Here is a 22,919-nt window from a genome sequence, read left to right as displayed (position 1 = left end):
TTCACTTTGGTGAGATGATCTGCCATGGAGTCAGCCTCATCCATAGAAAGAAGATCCAATTGCCTCTTCAAGTAGGCAACCCTTGCCTCGTTGCGTACCTGATACATTGCTTCCAATGTGTCCCATGCAAGCTTCGATGTCTTGCACGAATGAATGTGCGGAATAATAGTCCTTTTCACTGAAAGGGCTATCAATGACATGGCCTGTGCATCTCTAGAGTCCCATCTCTTCTGCTCTTGTGTGGGAGCAGGATCTACATCAGGAGCTCTTTGAGCACCTCCCCTTTGAGGCGTGGCTGGCTGAATGGTATGTGGGCGTGTGTCATCACCACACACGATGCCCCAAAGCCCTTTGGCTACCAGCAAATTACGGATCATAAAACTCCAGAGAAAGTCGTTAGATCCATCCAGCTTGTCCTCCTGGGTGAGCACACCAAATACATCTGTAGCATTCTGTGCCATGTCAACAAAATATATCTGCAAGCAAACCAAGCACCAATATGCACTGCCAGGCAACCAAATGTCTTGTGCAAATGTATGCCTGCAAACCAAAGCAAGTGTAAACCTGCACCAAATTGTCCAATTACACCCAATGTGTATACATACGCGACAAATCGCAGCTGTAATGCCCAATTACATGCTCCAATCAGAAAATCCCCAATTTTTATGCACTCCAATCGCTTCAATGTGCATCTAATTGGCCAATTTTCAGAAAAGCCCCAAATTTCTGCAAATGTAAGAGCTTCAATTTGCCAATTTTGACCTCAATTTTGAAAAACCCCCAAATTTCTGCAAATAAGAGAGGTTCAATTTGCTGATTTTGACCTCAATTTCAAAAACCCCCAAATTTCATCTGCAATTTCATTGTCTGCAAAATCGGCATATGACCTGCACTGCAATGGCTGCAGATTTTGTATTTGGGTTTGATAAAAAATTTTGACAGAGAAATACCTTCAGGCTTGCAGAGTGTAGGCTGGGAGCACACAGTCGAGTGGCCTGCTAGGCACACGGAGGCAGCTGGACGGCGGATGGCTGAGGGCAGCCGATGGGCCAGTCGGCAAAAATCGTCTAGGCGTGCAGGTGTAGGATGAGCAGCACGGCGGAAGCTGGAGTCGGGCAGGCGAGCATGCGTGCCGTGGGCCAGCACGAATTCCCACTGGTGAGTCGTCAGTCGGGTAGGCGCTTCAGAACAAGGCGAGAAGGCATGCTGTGTTGGGCAGGCGAGCTGGTGGCGGGTAGCAGCCGTGGGCCAGCACGGGGAGCGCTGGGTGCGAACAATGTTGACGATGCGCTGGCGTCGAACAAAGGCCACGCGTGGGCTAGCGCGCACGGAGGCCTGAGCAGACGGTGAGTACTGGGTAGACGGACGGAACAGCGACGGGGCCCGGAACGGAAAGGTATGGACCGTCGACGTAGCAGAGACGGTGGCCTTGGGCTAGCGACGAGCGAGCGCGCAGGTGCTTGGAGCGGGGCCGGTCGAGACGGAGCAGGTACGGTGAGCCGGCGAGTCGCTTCGATGGGTCGGAGGCGTACCTGGGCGTTGTCGAAGCTGGGCGACGGCGGTTTGGGTGCGGAGCAGGACGGACGGACGGACGGCAGGCGCGAACGGGCGATGGTGGGCATCGATGGACGGCGCACCTGGCCGGAGGCTTTGCTGGGACGCCGGCTGTAGAGGAGGCGCCGCCGCGAGGCTGGGCGGAGGTGGTGGGCTCCCCACTAGTGCCGCCCGAACTGGTGGCTAGATGGAGGAGCTCCGACGGAACCAGACAATCCGGCGACGGAATTCGACGGACGGAAACACAGCGGCGACGGAATTTTGCAGGAATTTTCCAGCAGCTGAATATCAGGGCCAGCTCCCAGCTCTGATACCAAATGTTGGGTGTTGGACTCACACACTCACACACACAAACCTGCACATTAGGGTTAGGTGCAGGGTAGAGAAGCTCACACACAGAAATGAGAGAGAGAGAGAGAGAGAGAGAGAGAGAGAGAGAGAGCCAAAAGTGTGGTATCCACAAAATGCAAGTCAACCCTTGCATGTGTGCCACATCCATATAATATAGAACTACAAAATATTATATGTGTCCTTTCACACTTGATGTCCAAGGGGAAAAACCACATGGAAAAAGTGCCCTTGGTTAAGCCCTGTTCACACATAGCACTACCATAAGTGAGCATATGCCTCCTTTACATAGGCGGCATCTCTTTTCTTCAGGAGGTAATACTTTTCCCAAAGCAACTACTCCTCTCGACATGCTGCTGTGTCTCGGTGTCTCTCTCAAGTAGCTGCACACAGACACCATGGGTATTGGACTTCCATCTGCCATCCACAAGTAAGTGAATTTTCAGATTTAAGTAAAGTACTTTGTGATAAATCTGATAAGGGATTCTCTCCACGGAAACATCCGTTCGGTGCCGGGTAGTCCAAGCTCTTGGAGAACCATGGTCCAAAGGTGCTGAGATCGGGAGAGCCAGGTGTTAGTACGGGAGCGCCTGTTTGTGTGTGGTCCTTGAACACCAGTGGGGCGCTCTCCGCGGAGTCCAGTGAAGGCACAGGACCGTAGAGAGTGGACCTCTCAAGTGGTCGCTCTGCTTCGAACATCTACTTCGAGCCTTTTGTTTGGTACTGTATTCATTTGTACATGGACATCATTTGTTCTTGGAACCCATGGAGCATTGTATTTGTTAAATACTCCCAATAGTATATTATATATTGAGGGGGGGGTCGGCCCGTTCCGGCCCCAGTGCTAGTGTCCATCTATTTCATTCCATTTCATTTCAATATCAAGTTGTTATTAAGTTGTCCATTTCAAATTGTGATATTAAGTTGTGCTATTACGCGTGTCGGTGTCCAACGGAGTCTATTCCCACTTGACGGGATCGGTTTTAAAATGCGTGCAATACCTTATATGTGTATGGGTGCAGTAATTCGTGCGTTATACACCACACTAGGAGCTAAAGATGGGTTGGACCTTCTCTTTCGATATTTTATCAAACCAAAGGGAATTTTCTAGTTACACCATAGAAATCTTGGATGCATGTGACAAGTGAATTCTCAAGTATCTTGAGATTTTGATGAACCCCTTCTCTTTGTAAGAAAGTGGTTTGGATGGGAGGGTTTTCCATGCGAACCCATGTGCTATAGATGTAAAGTCGTCAAGGTCATCTTTGTTGACCTAGAATCATGTGTTTTGGAAAGGTACAAAAGTTCTCAACTATTAACATTTTATCGTTTCTCTTGGAATGACAATCGTTATGGTGGTAGGCTGTGTGTTTCTTGAGCAAAGGAGTAGACATAGAGTTTTCATCCTCTTTGTAATGAGCTACTCAAGGTGATAGTGTAAACTCATGTCTTGAAAGATTTGTGTCTATGGGACTCTTATGGTGGCATAATGCCTCAGATTGCCTGAGATTTCTCTACCTTTTATCTACCTTTTGGTTTGAAGATATCTCTACCTTTTGGTCTGAGGTCTCCCCTTTGTATGATTCTATCTTACTTAATAGAAGTCTATTTTTTTGGAAAAAAAAAGATCTGAGGAAAATAATCAATGAGTTTTTCTTTGTCAATGTCCTTGAGCCTAGCCCATTGTTTAGAGGTTCATCGTGAATCCTTGGATCCTTTCTTTTTTCCTCTCGCCTTTGTAATAGGGTAACTTGAGCTTCACACCAGTTATTGTCCTAACCCCATTGCATGTTTTTTTTTTTTTTTTTTTTTTTTTTTTGCAATAGGGTAACATTAGCTTCACACCAATTATTGGCCTCACCCCATTACTGTTTCATTCTCTTTTCTTTTCTCTATTCTTTGTTTTTGGCCCTTTCTTCCCCTTCTTGTCAATTACTCCTTTTCTACTCACATCTCTTGCTTGTTCTCTTACACTTCTCTTACTCGCTGTTTCACACTTCTAGGTGCACAACTACTGTGTTATAAGCTACGTGCCTTCTAAACACCATAAATTCTTCAACCCAACTAAATTTATCAATGCTTTCCTAAGGACTTTTAAATTTTGGAGTAAAATTTCTATATTATTCTAAAAATCATTCTTCAACCCAACTAAATTTATCAATGCTTTCCTAAGGACTTTTAAATTTTGGAGTAAAATTTCTATATTATTCTAAAAATCATTGAGGGTATTTCTTATTTCTTATTTCTTATTTCAAATTTAGTTGAGGGACTCTAGAGGCACTTGGATGCATTGCTCATCTTTTGTGAGCATCTTGATCTTACGGTAAACCTTAGGAAAACCAAGACTTCCATATTTTTTCATAATTTGTTCATGCGTTGTGGAATTAGTCGAGTAGAAGCATGTTAAACCATAAAAAACAATTACTTGTATAACAACTATTAATTAGTATTAGGAATACTAAACACATCTCATTAAGTCCAAAAAATCATTAAAACCACAAAAAACAAGTCAAACTAGACAGTAGTTTTAGTGCCCTAAACCAGTGGCTGTGAGAAAATGGTAATTTTCCAGCCCTAAAAAGGGATTTGTCTGGATATTTTATATTTTATTTGGGGTTTTTGTCTTGGTTGCTGGCCTACACCTTTTAGGGTGACCGACCAGCAACCCCCCCTCAGTATTTATAGCCTTGCCTATCATTCGTCATGGGTGTACCACTTCATTGTTATATCCGGTACATCTGGTCACTACCCGGGACAGCAGCCCACCCTCTGCTACAGGCCACCGTGGGACAGCAGCCCTCTCCACCATCAGGCTTACCTCAGCATTTATCATCTGAGCTTTACATCCTTTTCATCAGCATTTTTCTTCTGCAATCTTCAGCATTTACCTCAGGCTGACATCAGCGTTTTACAGCAGCCTCACATCAGCATATCTTCTGCGTTTTGCCACAGCCCATGGGACAGCAGCCCCCTCTGCTATACATAGAGCATATCAGCGTTCTTGCCTGAGCTCTCACCATCGAGACAGCAGCCCACTCTCTGCTTCAGGTATGCAACACCGGTGTCACCAGAGCTTGCACCACTCGGGACGGTAGCCCTCTCTGCTTTAGGTACGCAGCACCCGTATCACCAGAGCTTGCACCACTTGGGACGACAGCCTCTCTGCTCCTCACCACTTCAGGTATGCAGCACCCTTGTCATCAGAGCCTGCACCATTCAGGTCTTGCAGCACCCTTGTCATCAGAGCTTGCTCCACCACCACCATCACTTGGGACGGCAGCCCTCTCTACCCTTCATCGACCACCTCAGGTACAGCAACACCCTTGTCATTAGAGCCTGCACCACCTCATCTTCCGCTGCCACTATCACCTCGGAGTGCCTCTGATTCCACCGACGTGAGCCTTCGACACCGACCACCACTCGGAGTGCTTTGCCTCACAGCGACGCGGGCCTTCGTCACCGAACATGCTTCAGCTCCGACATCATCTCTGCTTGTGCACTGGTCTTTCTACTTAGAGTCACCTCACACCTGAGGGCTCTTGTACATATTTGCACTCACCATTATATATATATTCACTCACATATTTCGTGCTGTGTGGTTTTGCTCTGATCTCCTGTACATCTGGTCCTTTTGTCCTTTTGCCCTCACATGGTATCAGAGCTATCGTGAGCAAAGGGATTGAAGACCTCGAGAGCACACTGCATGGATCGTCTACCCTTCTCCCGGAAGACCGATTCTTCTCACCAGAAGATGCTTCTCTAAACTCTGATTTGGACCACACAGGGAATGGGACTTCTTACTCAGTGGAGAGTCCCGTTCAAGACCCTTCTTTGGGAGACGATAACCCATGTACATCCACTCATCCTCTTCACCTTTGCCATCACGATCGCCCTCTCTGACTCTATCAGATTTTGTTTCTAGATGGGGATACATTCCTTCTTCCAGTGTGTCAGTGTGGGACCTTGGCTTCCATCATCTTTTCTCATCTTCTCTCATGGTCCCTTTTTTGGCCTGAGAGGGGGTGTGAGAAAACGGTATTTTTCCAGCCCTAAAAAGGGATTTTTTTTTGGATATTTTATATTTTTTTGGGGGTTTTTTTGTCTTGGCTGCTGGCCTACACCTTTTAGGGTGACCGACCAACACCCCCCCCCCCCCCTCTCAGTATATATAGCCTTGCCTATCATTCGTCATGGGTGTACCACTTCATTGTTATATCCGGTACCATCTGGCCACTACCCTAGACAGTAGCCCACCCTGTGCTACAGGCCACCGTGGGACAGCAGCCCTCTCCGCTATCATCGCCTACATCAAGGCTGATTTCAGCGTTTCATCATCAGGTGTACATCAGCGTTTACTTCAGCACACCATCAAGCTTACCTCAGTGTTTATCATCTGAGCTTTACATCCTTTTCATCAGCGTTTTTCTTCTACTATCTTCAGTGTTTACCTCAGGCTGACATCAGCGTTTTACAGCAGCCTCACATCAGTGCTTAGATCAGCATATCTTCTGCGTTTTGCCACAGCCCATGGGACAGCAACCCCCTCTGCTATACATAGAGCATATCGGTGTTTTTGCCTCAGCTCTCACCATCGGGACAGCAGCTCACTCTCTGCGTCAGGTACGCAGCACCCGTGTCACCAGAGCTTGCACCACTTGGGACGGCAGCCCTCTTTGCTCCTCACCACTTCAAGTATGCAGCACCCTTGTCATCAGAGCCTGCACCCTTCAGGTCGTGCAACACCCTTGTCATCAGAGCTTGCTCCACCACCACCATCATTCGGGACGGCAACCCTCTCTGCTCTTCATTGACCACCTCAGGTACAGCAGCACCCTTGTCATCAGAGCCTCCATCACCTCATCTTCCACTGCCACTATCACCTCGGAGTGCCTCTGCTTCCACCGACGCAAGCCTTCGACACCGACCACCACTCGGAGTGCTTTGCCTCACATCGACATGAGCCTTCGTCACCGACCGTGCTTCAGCTCCGACATCATCTCTGCTTGTGCACTGGTCTTTCTACTTAGAGTCACCTCACACCTGAGGGCTCTTCTACATATTTGCACTCACCATTATATATATATTCTGAAACCGGCCTTCAGAAATCTGACGGGCAGTGAAACAAACACTTGCACACAAAACACTTCATCACCCATGGGGACCTAGAAAAGGAAACAAACAGGGGGAGCTAGAGTGCTCCTGCAAATAGTACAAGGACACCGATTGGCCCCAAAATGCAGTGGTGTCCCTAGCTGTATTTCTTTACTTGGTCAAATTTGAGTACAAAGTACAACTTGTAGAATCCTCCATCAATTATAGTTTCACCCAAGACTTCGAAATGAGAACTCTCGTTATCACAGCACAGCATACCATAGAGAAGGCACACCTGTACAACACCTCCCTGCTCTCAAACCTTTTCCCAGACAGCAGTAGGGCTGTACCAAACCATATGTCCTTCCCTATAGTCACAACTTGCATGTAACCTCGAGAAAACTACAACCTGTTCACATGAATCCAAAGACATGCTTTCCACATGAAACCAAAGGCCTGCATCTGATAAACCAAAGACCTGTATCCCATAACCATAAGCTTGTTTCCTCCATACCAGTCATGTTTTCGCTCGAAAACAATGTCCTGTTTCCATGATAGATATACCATCCAAGCACGGTTGCCAAAACCCAGAGAGAGAAAAAGAGAAAAGCCTATTTCTATTCTTCTTCAGCCAAAAACGTTTGGGGAAATAAGGCCACTACTACCTATCCCCCATGGTTTGAAACAGCATCACTGTTGTACAACATCAACAGGAGCATCAACAGCAATCCTGTGCGGCTGTACAACCCACACAAAGCTGCCCCAACAATAGTCGAGATCAACAGTGCCTCCTCCAACAACCCATGTGCGTATACGAGCGCCCACTGATATACATACATTCATGCGAGCGTGCGCCCACACACATGAAAAAGAGGGCAAGCCCTTGATGGCTTCTAGAGCATAGCCCAAGGAGTCCTTTGAAGCTCTCCGCCGTCACAAGTACGCTTTTGCCTGCGCCACCTTCTGCACCAGTCTGCAACTCTGCGCCTCTCCCAAGAGAGATAAAGGAAAAGCATGTGAGGAAAATTGCTCAGCCCACATGTGCGTTGCTGTCCTGGCACAGTCCGCCTCCTTCCAACCAGACTGTCTCTTGCAGTTGTCGACTTGATGCACAAAGGGTGCGCCTGATCGTCTGTGTACAGCAGACCTGTGCGAACCTACACAACATGCTTCGCTTGCTTGCCTGTGTACTGTAGGGCAGACCGCCAGCCAGTCTCCTTCCAAAAGCGAGAGAGTTTCAGACCACGGTCGCCAAGGTGATGCGCCACACCCACACGACACTGATGAATTTCGCCAACCTTCACTTTTTATACCAAAGATGCGATTCCGCGTGCTTTTCTCCAAAGAAAAACTTAAAGCAAATAGCAAAAGCGCATCTTCCAAAATGATAATGTTTTTTTTAATCATCAAAGGTCATAAAACCTTATAAACTCAAAATCTCTTTTGTCCCCTTTCACACTTGGGCTGGCCACATATGGGTTTCCTTTTTCATATCCAAGATGATGCCGTTCATACTGTCCATCCCGTGCCCGTGCCCACGTGCTTGTTGTCCAGAGAAAAACACAGGGTCGTAACATACCCCCCTCTTGAAAAATAGCAAGCGTCCTCGATTGCACTCAATAACACAGTAAGTATCCAATGAAGAAAGAGTCCCCATATGACAAAAGCAATGGCCCTCAAGTGCATTTGGGTGATGAAACAATCATCCTGGACAATAAGGCCACACTATCACGTCAAAGTGACAAACAACTCTTGCTTGTTCCGTCAGAACCTGCAGCAATAGTCTAATACCAAGTGGAAACACGTAACTTGTGTTAGCCAAAAACAAAACCATGTATCATTCTACATATGACAAACATATGCATTGGCAAACAATATGCTCCTCAAGATGCTCTACCTACTCCAAAATAACAGTCTCAGGGTTGCTCGCAAGCCTTACACCCATGGATATCCACGACTGGGGGTACAACATGAGCATATGAAAGCACTCAATGCATCTAAACTATACATCCACTAAGTACTTCCCACATACGTGTCATGGCCATCCCTCAGGAATCACACTCAATGATGCATCCATGAACATAATAAAGTACTTGATGTATCATACCAATATACATGCATCACACCACTCAATCCAGAGTATTACCCATGTATTCTCAAGGGTACCAGGATCCAATGGCAACAGAATATAATAATACCTCAAAAAAGTGTATGCATACATGCACAAATAGAGTTCGATCCATATATCCATGAACCAAACCAACTCTAGGACTGCTCGCAAGACTTATGCCCTCCATAGAGTCTCTAAGTGTTAGCTCAGGTTGCTGTAGATTTTGAGCTCAACCAAACCATGCCATTCCAAAGGAGACCAACTCCAGAAATAGCATTATCTCATGTGACTAGTACACAATATCATAGAAGTCCCATAAGCAGATGTACTGTCAGCCTTAGTACCTTGGGTGAATACAAAGATGTCACCAAGCGACTCCTAGATGAAAAACTGAGCCTGTCTATAACAAGGTAGCGGAGGTGCTACCCCCCTCTTGAGCAGCAGGCAATGCTCTAGACCCATGCTTTGCTGAACCTGAATGAGCCGTCGCAAGAGTCCGCTCCAACTCAAAGGCATCAAGATAAAGCTGCAATACCTGAGGTGAATCTGCTAAGTCACCCTCCTCCATCCACTTCGCATCCATCAGTGAATAGTTCTTGAACTTCACAAGATAGCGACGGGAAACTTTACCTCGTACCGCGACGGGAAACTTTACCTCGTACCTTTCTTTCCTTGTGTGCCAGTATCTGCTTGGGAATAAGAACCTCATCAAGTTCCTCCGCTTCCGTCTAAGCCTGATCTAATACATCCACAGGCACCCAAAGCCTGCTTGCACTCCACCCAATTGGTAAGCACAAGTCCCTAATGAAGCATAGTAGATCACCACTGCTAAACATAGAAAGAAGCTGCCTTCCGAACCCCATGAAGCGTCCGTGAAGATACCTCTGGTGACAAAGTGTCGAAAGCCATAGCCTTCAACCCATCTCTTGCACCATAACACTTCAACTGCTTCTTGTTCTTGGCTGACTACTTCTTGTCCTTGGTGTCTTTTCTCTTGAGCTTCATCTTTAGCTTTTGCTCTTCACCTCATACAAGCAAAGACACACAATCCTGCACTGTCTCCTGCACTTCCTTTTCACTTTCCACATGTTGAAGCTTTTGATGTGACAACCACGGGCTCGCCTCCTTGAGAAAGTCGATGATATCCTGATGATGGAACCATGAAACCGGCCTTCAGAAATCTGACGGGCGGTGAAACAAACACTCGCACACAAAACACTTCATCACCCATGGGGACCTAGAAAAGGAAACAAACAAGGGGAGCTAGAGTGCTCCTGCGAATAGTACAAGGACACCGATTGGCCCCAAAACGCAGTAGCGCCCCTTGCGGTATTTCTTTACTTGATCAAATTTAAGTACAAAGTACAACTTGTAGAATTCTCCATCAATAGGATCCCTTATAGTTTCACCCATGACTTCGAAATGAGAACTCTCGTTATCACAGCACAGCATACCATAGAGAAGGCACACGTGTACAACACCTCCCTGCTTGAAAAGGTTTTCTCCATCTCTACCATGGATCTCTCAAACCTTTTCCCAGACAGCAGAAGGGCTGTACCAAACCATATGTCCTTCCCTATAGTCACAGCTTGCATGTAACCTCGAGAAAACTACAACCTGTTCACATGAATCCAAAGACATGCTTTCCACATGAAACCAAAGACATGTATCCGATAAACCAAAGACCTGTATCCCATAACCATAGGCTTGTTTCCTCGATACCAAAGTCTTGTTTCCTCTCGAAAACCAATGTCTTGTTCCCATGACAGATATACCATCCAAGCACGGTTGCCAAAACCTAGAGAGAGAAAAAGAGAAAAGCCTAATCTCTATTCTTCTTCAGCCAAAATGGTTTGGGGAAATAAGGCCACTACCACCTGTCCCCCATGGTTTGAAACAGCAGCATTGTCGTACAACATCAGCAGGAGCATCAACAGCAATCCTGCGCGGTCGTACAACCCACACAAAGCTGCCACAATAGTCGAGATCAATACTGCCTCCTCCGACAACCCATGCGCGCATACGAGCGCCCACTGATATACATACATTCATGCGAGCGTGCGCCCACACACATGAGAAAGAGGGCAAGACCTTGATGTCTTCTAGAGCATAGCCCAAGGAGTCCTTTGAAGCTTCTGCCGTCACATGTACGCTTCTGCCTGCGCCACCTTCTGCACCAGTCTGCAACTCTGCGCCTCTCCCCTAGAGAGAGAAAGGAAAAGCACGTGAGGAAAACTGCTCAGCCCACATGTGCGCTGCTGTCCTAGCACAGTCTGCCTCCTTCCAACCAGCCTGTCTCCTGCTGTTGTCGACTTGATGCACAAAGGGTGCGCCTAATCGCCTGTGTACTGCAGACCTGCGCGAACCTGCACAACTTGCTTCGTCTGCTCGCTTGTGTGCTACAGGGCAGGCCGCCAGCGAGTCTCCTTCCAAAAGCGAGAGTTTCAGACCACGGTTGCCAAGGTGATGCGCCACACCCACATGACACTCTGACGAATTCCGCCAACCTTCGCTTTTTATAACCAAAGATGTGATTCCGCTTGCTTTTCTCCAAAGAAAAACTAAAAGCAAATAGCAAAAGCGCATCTTTCAAAATAATAATATTTTTTAAATCATCAAAGGTCATAAAACCTTATAAACTCAAAATCCCTTTTGTCCCCTTTCACACTTGGGCTAGCCACATGGGTTTCTTTTTCATATCCAAGCTGATGCCGTTCACATTGTCCATCCCGTGCCCTTGCCCACTTGCTTGTTGTCCAGAGAAAAACACAGGGTCGTAAAATATTCACTCACATGTTTTATGCTGTGTGGTGGTCCTTTCGTCCTTTTGCCCTCACATTGGCGTGCTTTGCCTTCAAGGCAAAGTCTAAATGAGCAGATCTTGGTGGGACCATCAATTTGTCCCATGGCCTTAACCAATTTGATTGAACGTTTTTAGTTACTGAATGGAATATTTAGTTCCATCAAATTTGGTTATTATGATTGAAATGTGGATTGGCCAGTCATGGCGAGTGGTTTAGAGATATGTAAAAAATGGAAAAATCAGGGCCTGTGGAAAAAACTTTGCATGTTGGGAAGGTGTCATTGTGTATACAAGGTAAGAATGGACAAATTAAGTACTTGGTTGATGTACTTTATGTTTCAAAAGTTATAAAGGACCTGGTTTCTGTTAGAAAAATGGTTGAACGTGGTCTATATGTGAGGTTTATCCTCATGGATTTGTATGTAGAAGATTTTAGTAATGGTTATAAAGGAAAACAACATTGATAGAATGTTTACATTGGATGTAAATCCATGCTTATGCACTCTTATTTCATATGGGATGTCTAAAGGACGAAACTTTCTTGGCATTTTTATCCTTTCGATCTAAATCTTCTGGCATATTAAGCATTGATGAATATGTTGTAGTACATCCTTCAGTCCAAGCCAAAAGAAACTCGTCTTTACAACCATGAAAGTTTTCACATAGTCGGGGTGTCCTGTTATATGGCTATCATGAGCTTCATTTGGAATCCTCTTTTCTATCTTAAGGAACGTAAAACTGATTATTGAAGTAGAGGCATTAATTCTCTAACTTCAATCCTTGAACTTTCTTCATTTCTTGGGCAATCTTACTTTTGTGCTTAAGCAAGTCAATAACAAGGGTAAAAAATTTATCCAATCCAATCTTCACTTAATCTTAACAAGTTATGAATTTGAAATAACAGTACCTCTCTCATTCTCTATGTGTCCCCTCCACCTGCCCATGTTCTATTCACCTCTGTCTCTCCCTTTTTCCCCTTCCCCCCAATTCTATCTTCTTCCTCTTCCTCCCATCTACTCTTTTCACCCTCTCCCTCTTCCCTCCATCTTTTCTTCACCCTCACCCTCACCCTCACCACCCCCAACCCTTCCCCCCGATACCTCTCTCAATCTCCCTATGCTCCCCCCCCCCCCCCCCCCTCATTATCATCGTCCTCCCTCTCCATCCCACCGCCCTCCTGCCCCCCACCATTCCCTTTTGCTCTCCGTCTCATACCATCCCATTTTCTTTCCCTTCTCCTTTCCCTACTCCTATCATACCAAATCCCTCTCCTCACGGCACCCCACTCTACAAAGACTCTTGCTTTTCTCTCTCTCTCTCTCTCTCTCTCTCTCTCTCTCTCTCCTCTTCAAGCTATAATTACAAATTGCATGTACATACTATTTGACATCTTTTATTTTATACAAATAAATCTTTATATGTATTTTTTGTACTTTTTTAGGCTCAATATAAGTTGCAAATTTTGATATTGACATGCAATATGCTGTACTTTTTTTCCCTCATAAAAGGGTTGTACTTTTTATACATGAAAGATTATGTTTTTGGTATAAATTACCTAAATTATATAAATTTTTAGCTAATTAAATTATTATTATTTTGGGTTGATATAAGAAGCACATTTTGATATCAATATCAATTTTTTGTACAATTTACATAAGATTTTTTTTTTGGGTTTTATTTTTTGAAGTTATAAACATTTTCTTTAAAAGACATGTTTTTGAAAATAATTATTAGGCTATAGAATTTAGAAAATGCATGCTTGTGAATGTATAAGTGGCCTAGCAATTAAACATTATGTTTTTTTTTTGTAAATAATCTAATTTTTAAATTATTTTTTGATTGCATAAATTAAATTGGATTATTTTTAATTGCTTGGGTTGATTTTGTTTTTTAAAAAGTTTGTTTTTCTTCAAGTTTTCCTCATGGTTAATGAGGTGCACCAATTTATGCAACATCAAGTAGCCTTTATAAAGTTGAAAACTCTCAAGTTCTTTGACTATGAACGAATGTCAAGCTAAAATTAGAAAATACGAGAAGAGGGTGGCCACTTCTAGGAGATGTGGGATATAGCTTCTAGGAGATGTGGGATATAGCATGCCTTATGCTACACACTTTGACAGAGTTGGGAAACATGAACTAATGCAACATGCAGGTTTGTTGATTGCTAGTTGTAAATTTGTAAAACTATTAACCTCTCATTTTCGAAGAGGCACAATAACCCTCAAACATATGCTCAAAAATGGCACCATTTAGACATTTGTCACTAGAAAACTAATATTCTATACAAGAATATGTTATTCTAGGCTATTTCATGGTGCTATGTCAAAATGCATATGTTAGTGTTAACTGTAATAGTGGTGATAACTTCACTCGACTATATAAAATTTTAAAATTTACTCAAACTTTTTCATTATTGAGAACTCAACTCTATTATGTTGGAACGTATAAAATGTAATTAAAATCTTTACAAAATGGGAATTCAAATGTTTCTAAACTTACTCTAATATGACAACTCTCTCTGTCTCTCTCTCTCTTTCTCTCACACACACACACATACACACACACACACACACACACACACACCTTGACTGAGTTTCATGTACATAGGGGATCTTGTGAAGATTGTCTCATCCTATGTCTACCTTGGTGTCACTTTTAGTGGCCCACGCTTCACCATGGCTTCTGTAGCAAATGCCAGAGGGAGAGGGATATGCAGCCTTTAGCTTACTTGAGCAGCAGTGCTTCCAAGCATATTTCCAAGAGCCTAGGAGAATGGGTTGGCTTTTAGATGCCCTCTTCAGACTAGTCTTGATGTATGGAGTGGCCTTCTAGGAGTCAAATTTATCCAATGAGGATTGGCAATGAGTCAAGAGGCCCTAGGTCATCATGTTCTCCCATATGATCCGTAGCAAACCATCAGTCCTACACCACATTATCTAGGTAGCGTTTGTTGCATTGATGGTAGTGGATGCACTCCTCCAGATAAGTCACATACCTCCATCACATTCAGTCACATGGCCCCACAATTCTTGAGGCTTTCTTGGAGTCCTCATGGAGACATCTAGCACTCCAGGGCCATCTTGGAATATGGTATACTTGAGTTTCCACTTGATTCTCAAGATAAGGGATCCACATCCTTAAATAAAGTTTGGACTCGCCTTTTCTCTAGCTCTTCAATAAAGTTTGGAGTCCCCTTTTCTCCAACTCTCATGAGGACACTAACCAAGTTATCAGGTCAGATCTTCTCAACCTCTAAACCCACAACATATTAATCACACCTTTGGAGCTCCCGCTAAAGATGCACTTCTACAGAGATTGTATCTCTCACTCATAGAGGATGGATTCATCCAACAACCGGGCTACTTGTGTGTTCCCATGCTCGATGCCATGCAGATTGCGTTTGGCCATTAGGGTTTCATCCCACTACCTCAGAGTCAAGGCAAGGAGAGCTAAATGCACCTTTAGGAAGCTCATACAGAGACCTAGGAAGGATCTGATTATGCCACATAGAGGTTGAGACAAAGGAGCAATATATATGCCGATGCACAATATACTATGAGATGCATGGGAGGTTTCACTATCTATTCCATGAGGGATATCGTTAACTTCCCAAACAAGCCTTGCCTAGGACTCTTTCTACTCGAGCTTCGTAGACATAAGGACGCTTTCTTGAGAAAGGTTCAGTCCCAACCACCTTTACCCCTCCCTTGTCAACCGACTATCACCAACTTCCTTCGGATTTAGGAGGAGGACACCCATACAATGGGTGTCCTCCTATATATAAGATTAACTTGCCAAACCAGCCTTGCCTAGGGATCTTTCTACTTGAGCTTCATAGACATAGGGATGCTTTCTTGAGAAAGTTTCGATCCCAACCACCTTACCCCTCCCCCTTGTCAACCAACTATCACCAACTTCCTTCGGATTTAGGAGGAGGATGACAACCATACAATGGTCTCTTGGACCCACCTCGGACTGCTCCAAGCCCCTACCCGGAGGGGAGTTCCGTCAGACTAGGCCTTCCTCGTTCTAGCATGCCCGCGATGCTCCCGTCCCCTCGAACATCGATGACAATCCCCTCTTGAGCTCTAGATCCAAGACATGCTCCATCGCTTGATATATATACTAACAACCCTTCAAGACAAATGATGCCACTGTTCAAATATCTTAAATCGAAATCGTTCAATATCCTCATTGGTCTCAAGATTCAAACTTGCACCAAGGTGCCAATCTCTCTCTCTCTCTCTCTCTCTCTCTCTCTCTCTCTCTCTATTAATAACATTATAAGTCAACATCAATGTGAAAAATAGTTAAAATCAAGCTTGCAATTTTCTTTAAGACTAAGCTCAAAAGCTTAAGTCATTTTCTTTAATCCTTTAGAGCATACCTCACTTAAGCTTGAGGAGCTCGTCTTGAGCTTTCTTAGGGTGTACATATGTCTAGTGCTATCCTACACCGAGTACAGGACCATAGGCCCGGTCACGAGCCCTTCAAAGAAGGACTCCATGTAGAATAGTCCTTTGAACAAGGGCACAAACCAAAATACACTTAAAACAACGATTCCAGATAGAAAACATCCTTACATACAAGTGTAGTGAAATCCTTCAAAAGAAAGGACTCATACTAGGACATCCTTACGTACACAAATGTAGTGAAATTTCAGCATTCAAATGAAATGATGGGGTATCAAGGTCCTCCTCAAAATCTTCATTCAAACACAGTGACAATTATGTAATCTAAACATTTCCATAAAGTAAACCTAACACGATAGATTGATTATCCCATGCAAAGCCATTCATAAAGTAAACTTAACACGATAGATTGATTATCCCATGCAAAGCCATTCTCTTCTGCAGAATGTCCATAAATACATCACTTACAATGGATCTTGGGTTAAGCGAAGGTATATTTATGTTCATTGCTTACCATGTGTATTGGGATATACGAATTTACCTGCACAAACCGCAAGTCAAGGTAGTGAAATGGTGTTGGTTTGAACCACATTAACATGTGTGTAATCTCCAAAACTTGGGGACCTTTGATTGAAGCCCGATTGATCATAAGAATAAGGGCATGGGAACTCCATACCTACTTCGGCTCCTATGCAATCCCTCCACAGGGTCTTTGTGATTGGGATGTATGCGGTTGGTATGACCATCACTACGATCCCACAGTCTCCTCTAGATATTTAATCCCCTCCACCCCCTCTTTCGTAATTGTCGTCTTTTAATTATGATTGTCATACCGGCATATAGAGTTTTAATGATTGCGATGGTATTAAATTGAACTTCAAACAAATCAAGAAAACACAGACGGTTAAGAATTATGAAGAATGGAAAGCAAAGGCACAAGGCAAAATCTTCCACGGGATCCTCCGGAACATTTACACGACGACTATAAAAACTTAGTAAGAGAGCGCGTGAGGGAAGATGTCATAGTACAGCGAGCTACCGTGGCACGTCAGAAGGCGGCAGCTTTGTCTGCGAGGTCGATCTGAGAGGCGATCCGGTCGAGCTGGCCTTTGACGCTCATATCGATGAGGCGAGAGCCGTCCTTGCCGAAGCGGACGATGAAGCCGGCAATGATGGAGGAGTCGATGATGTTCTTGAGCTTGACGTTCTTGGAGCCCGACATGCTCTGCACCTTCTTGCCGATGAGGGAGAGCTGCGACTTGTCGATCGCCACGGCAGACGTGACGACGGCCAGCTGCGTATCGGTGAGGTCGTTGTACAGCTCCTCAAACTCCTTCACAAGCTCCTTGAGGAAGGTCGTGCGCTTCCTCTCCACCATGAGGTTCAGTAGGTTGAGTGTGGCGGGCTGGAACTTGGCCTCCTTGCTCACCTCCTTCAGCACCGCCTTCTTGTCCTCCTCCCTCACAATCGGGCTCGTCACGAACTTCCAGAACTGCTCGTCCTCTACGTACCGCCCCAGCTTCTCCACGTCGGCGAACAGCGCGTCTAGGCAGCCTTGTGCCTGGCCCACCTCTGCCAGCGCCGCTGCATACCCCGACGCAGCCGACTTCGCCATGGCCACCACACTGGCCTTCTTCCCGCCACTGTCACCGCCCAGCGCCACCTGCTCCTGCACCTTCGCCTTCAGCCCGCTGCTGGAGAAGAAGGGGCTGCCGCGCACGCCTGAAGGGCCGCGCAAGGAGAGGTTGGAAGAGAGGGGCTTGGTCGCGGAGCCACGCGCGCACGGAGCCAGGGAACCGTTGACATGGAGAGACGAGAGGGATTGCTGGAGGGCTTCCATGATTGGCTAGGGTAGGCTACAGAGGCGAACTCGCCAGAAAAGACTCGATGGATGCAAGCGAAGCTTATCCACCTATACACATTGGTTTACTAGTGTACCACAATGTATGTGGCTATTACTGCGTGGCCTATCCAAACACTTCGTTTACACACTACAATGCATGGCCTGTCCAAACACTTAAAGTAACATCGCTACTACAATGCCCATATAATTTTGAAAAGGAACGACAGGGAGAAGAGGATGTGGATGCCCGTGCGTGAGTGTGCACGGCATGCACACCATTTTTGGTCTTGCCTAATGCAAGACATTGTGAGGAGTGGCTTTTTGGTTTAGTTTGGTTAATCATTATAGGATCTAATGGTGGAGGATATTCTGCGTGCTCTTTGTAGCTTTTGTTTTTAAATATGTTTAGATTTGGTGGATATATATTTTGATTTAGCATTTATTACTTGTGTAAGTATAGGTATTGTTCACAATAACATGTTCATCAAGCAAAGCAAGGGTTGAGGTTTACCCCGAAGCTACAATTTTTCTTTTTGAAAATTTTAGATTTGGTGTAGATATGTACTATTTAGGCCCTTTACACACAACCATCATTCTCTTTTTTGTTCTCTTTTTTGCATGCCCAAGTGTTGTCAGCCAAGTTCTAAATAAATTTATAACTTGGCCAGGTATACCACCCTTTATACGCAGCCACATGCTCTCAAGAAAATGCAGAATAATGGGACCCTCTTTTAAAAAAGGGGGGCTTTATGTTGATTGGTTCTTTTCTAGCCTTCCCATCTATGTCAAGCCGATTTCCTCTAGAGATTTCCTCCATTATGAAGGTAGGATGCACCTTTAGTAGCTTTCCTTACTTTGATAGGTTGCACCTTTGATAGCTTGCCTTGCTTTTAAAGGATTCATCTTTAGTAGCTTGCCTTGCTTGATAAGATGAGATGCACCTCTAGTAGCTTGTCTTGCTAGATAAACCACCATCTAATCAATGATGGTGGTTTAGTAGCTTGCCTTGCTTGATAAGATGAGATGCACCTTTAGTAGCTTGCCTTGCTTGATAAGATGAGATGCACCTTTAGTAGCTTGTCTTGCTAGATAAACCACCATCTAATCAATGATGTTACAGATAGGTTGTTTTGGTCTTGTCCAGCTGCAATCATAATATGAAGATAAGAGTACATACTATAAGAAAAAGTACTCTCCTAATAGAATATACAAGGTCGGTCCATGGTATGAACCTGACTATATGAGCTGGCACTAGAACCATGCCATAACTCAAGTGAACCAAAGTGGTCGTGACACAGCCTGTAAACCACTGGCGACATACCACCCATAATCTTACCAACCAGGCCGATGCTTTGGGAAGTTTTCTCGAGTTCGGATAAATGTTTGAAATTGATCATAGTCTTTGCCAAGTCCATTCAATGTGATCGACACCAAGTCTTTGTTATCACCTAGAGCTCCAATAGAGGCGAGGGCATCTGCAAGACCTTTCACTTATAGTGAATAATCACTAATATTCATTTTATTCCCTTGCACATTATGTAGCTCTTACTTCAACTGTATCATAGTCTTTGCCAAGCCTATTCAATGTGATCTGACATCAAGTCATCGTCGTCACCTGGAGCTTGAGGACATCTGCAAGCCTTTTCATTTTCAGTAATCATTGATATTCATCTTATTCCTGTGCACATTGTGTAGCTCTTACTTCAACTGTATCTTTCTTGCCTTAGTACTTGTATAACTTAACCAAGGTATGCCATGCATTGTTAGGTGTGTTGCTGCATCCTGTATATGGTCGATCATAGCATCCAACACTCTAACAGATAACCCCAGTACATCACTTTGCTAGCTTTCTCATGCTAAACCTTAAAACTCTTGCACCTATTGTGGAGTGACATTTTCTTTTGGTAGCTCCGTCTACTTCTCGTCACCTAAAACAAGCTCCTAATATCCTTTTTTCATCAGGAAGTTTCTCATCCTGAACTTCCATGCTTGGAGGTTACCCTTGTCTAGCTTCTCGCACTCAGAATTTGGGATATAATTTCATACTTGATTACCTAGAGCAACTTACCGAATAGTTTTTGCATATACTTTTGCACTTACAACAAACCTGTAATCTCCAACATAGACACATCCTATGGTACTGTAAACTACTATACTACAACATACATCCCTAACACACCTGCAAATCTCAATTTCTCTACATAGACTATCCTACAACCAAATTTGTGCCACAACTATGCACCAAACCAGAAATTGGGCGTACACAGTCAAAATTAACACTTTCATAGAGTGCATGTAGAAAACTTGGAGAGCCAAAATGGACCCCAAAATAGCCTCAAATCCAAAATCTAAAATCATGAGGTCATATGGACCAATTTCACACAATATATTGACCCTCTTCTTCATCGTAAAAGGCGGCTCAAGATGTGACAATGCACCTTACTATTGTGTGTGTCTTCTGCTCTTGACTAGCCAACTACCTATAGAGATTAATGAATAATGTGTAGCATAGAATCCCATGGTGACACTCGGGTGAGAAGAAGGGCGAAAGGTTGAGCTTGAGCTGCAACCATAATATAAAGGTAAGAGTACATACTATAAAGAAAAGTGCTCTCCTACTAAAACATACAAGGTCGGTCCCCATGGTGTGAACCCGACTACATGAGTTGGCACTATAACTATGCCATAGCTCTAGTGAACCAAAGTGGATGTCACACAACCTGTAAGCCATTGGTGAGATATCACTCGTAATCTCACCAATCATGCTAGTGGCATAAGTGCAAAGCTGTTATCCTGACATGTCATCCATATTCGCACTACTTAAACTCGATATCTCAACGTAGGGTATGTCTAATAATGTATCATAGGCTTTATTTATTTTATAGAACTTGGAGTAGAGAATTAGATTAATATATAAGTGAGTTGTGGGCATCGTTGCGCCCACACTTGTCTTATCCATATGGACTTGTAAGTCAATTTCTCTACTTTTTGAAGGACCACACATTACATTATCTAAAATTGTGAACTAGTTTCTTGTCTTTTCTCTTACTAATCCTTCATGCTATTGAAGGAGCACACTCTTGCTTATTTTGTATTATGGAGTAGACTGGAGAGAAGACATAGCAATGAATGGAGCTTGCAAGCTATGAGAGAAGAACATGGAATGAGTGGAAAAGAGAAAGTGATAAGAAACATGCGAGACTTAAGAGAAGTTGTGTTAAACCCAACGGGAGAGAAACCGCTCCCATTGTGATAATCTTGAGGAGTTAGGGAAGGAGTAGATGCAAGAGAGCACAATTACCATAAGAGGAAGAGAAGAGAGAATATAAAATAGCCAGATTGAAAGTGCAAGAAAAGAGATTGCCCAAATAAATGAGGTATAACTTCAAGGAAGTTTAGAGTACTTATGTATGACTCCCTTAGCGAAAAAGTGAGCTTACCATTGAAACCTCCAAGTGTAGGTAGTTTAGGTGCAAAAAACTAGGATTAGGAGTAAGTAATCCCACGTTGTTGTCCCTAAACCGTAACACGATACTAGCTCTTCTAGGTGTTTTATTCTAGGTGGCAGGTAGAAGAGGGAGGAATGGGTCACCGTCCTGGCACCCACCACCAGTGGGACATCTTAGGTTCAACCATACCATAATAGTGTAGCCTTGGAGCTAGTGACCACCATGAACCACATGCCAGAAATGCATGATGAAAGACATTTGTACACATGCAAGATGGGGTGGTTAACAAAACTTTGATGTCGTTTCTAGGGAGTAGTGTGTAGTACAAGCAGTTGGTGGTAGTCAAAGGGTTTTAATTAACAATGCTCTTAGTGTAGTAGAAAGGAAGGAATTTATGCAAAGGGCATATCGTGATTAGTATAGGTAATGTAAGTGATTGGTATGTGGATCTACTTAAAGACACAAAGACATGGGATAATCATAAGGTTCCAACCTGCAGGCTATTGGGACCAGCCCAAGTCTCCAACTGCGAGAAATAAGAGGATAATGAAAGAGATTACATTACTAAGGTCTAAAGCCTCATTGCAAAGTGTCTAGATGATGAAAAGCCTACGGATAATGCATTGAAGAAGTACTTCATAGTTGACCTAAATCGTCGAATTAGGAGGGAAGATGGAGCAAGTAGAAGTGCCAGCCACTTTGGATGACTTCTAACAAGCCATGATAGTCAAGGATAGGCTTGACTATGATGATAGGGACACTAATGACGAAAGCTGGTCTAGAATCTTATGCTCTAGTGGGGTTGAAGTTGCAAATGGTTCATACAAGAAGATATAGTGAGATGAAAGTTGTCAAAGACATAAGGCTGCTAGTGTTAGTACGATGTTTTATCATATAATGCACACATCTAATGAATGCCCTCATTTCAGAGTGAGAAATCACGACATTGAAAATTGCATGTATGGGCCAAGGAGGCCATCAACACCACAATTTCAAGGACCAGAACATCCTTAGGTGCAATTTCAAGAACCATTACATCATTCTAATGAAGATTATCCAAGGGGCATGTTTGGAAATCCGTATCCCACTGCCTATATTTCCACAACAAACCAAATATATTGCTAACATGGTAGGGGAAATGGGAGGTGTTGGATATGAGGATAGATCAAGTGTAGGGCATTAATGTCCTATATTACATGGAGGATGGAAAGGACAGTTTGCATCCTTGTGTATGAATTTGCTTGATTTGTACCATGGAAGCCAATGGAGTGCTTTGGATATGATGAAAAATCACCAAGTTGCGAAATGT

General features: G+C 44.1%; 1 protein-coding gene and 1 long non-coding RNA gene across 4 annotated transcripts in view; one reads left to right on the top strand and one right to left on the bottom strand.

Moving 5' to 3' along the window:
- Positions 1-22,919, top strand: part of LOC147627422 (uncharacterized) — a 103,149-nt gene that overhangs the window by 25,970 nt on the left and 54,260 nt on the right. Inside the window, exon 4 of one of the 3 annotated variants that reach the window (XR_015268224.1) lies at positions 13,921-14,119. The exons of 1 other annotated variant lie outside the window; for it this stretch is intronic. This is a non-coding gene — a long non-coding RNA (uncharacterized LOC147627422). Of the gene's footprint in view, positions 1-4,819; positions 5,828-13,920; positions 14,120-22,919 lie in introns of those variants that run through there. One more of the 3 variants, XR_015268225.1, reaches the window with a different exon arrangement.
- On the bottom strand, positions 17,208-18,241 carry LOC147627423 (ATP synthase delta chain, chloroplastic-like). Its single transcript, XM_086814309.1, has one exon. It carries the CDS (start codon positions 18,156-18,158, stop codon positions 17,367-17,369), a length of 792 nt encoding a protein of 263 aa, XP_086670435.1. The 5' UTR covers positions 18,159-18,241; the 3' UTR covers positions 17,208-17,366.

The sequence above is a fragment of the Cibotium barometz genome, chromosome 20 (genome assembly GCF_041138505.1).
Source record: "Cibotium barometz isolate CiBa-2024 chromosome 20, ASM4113850v1, whole genome shotgun sequence".
Lineage (NCBI taxonomy): Eukaryota > Viridiplantae > Streptophyta > Polypodiopsida > Cyatheales > Cibotiaceae > Cibotium > Cibotium barometz.
This window is presented reverse-complemented; position numbering and strand designations above follow the sequence as displayed.

Coding starts and splice junctions, on each gene's coding strand:
- LOC147627423 (XM_086814309.1), bottom strand. CDS start 18,158: ATGGAAGCCCTCCAGCAATCCCTCTCGTCTCTCCATGTCAACGGTTCC.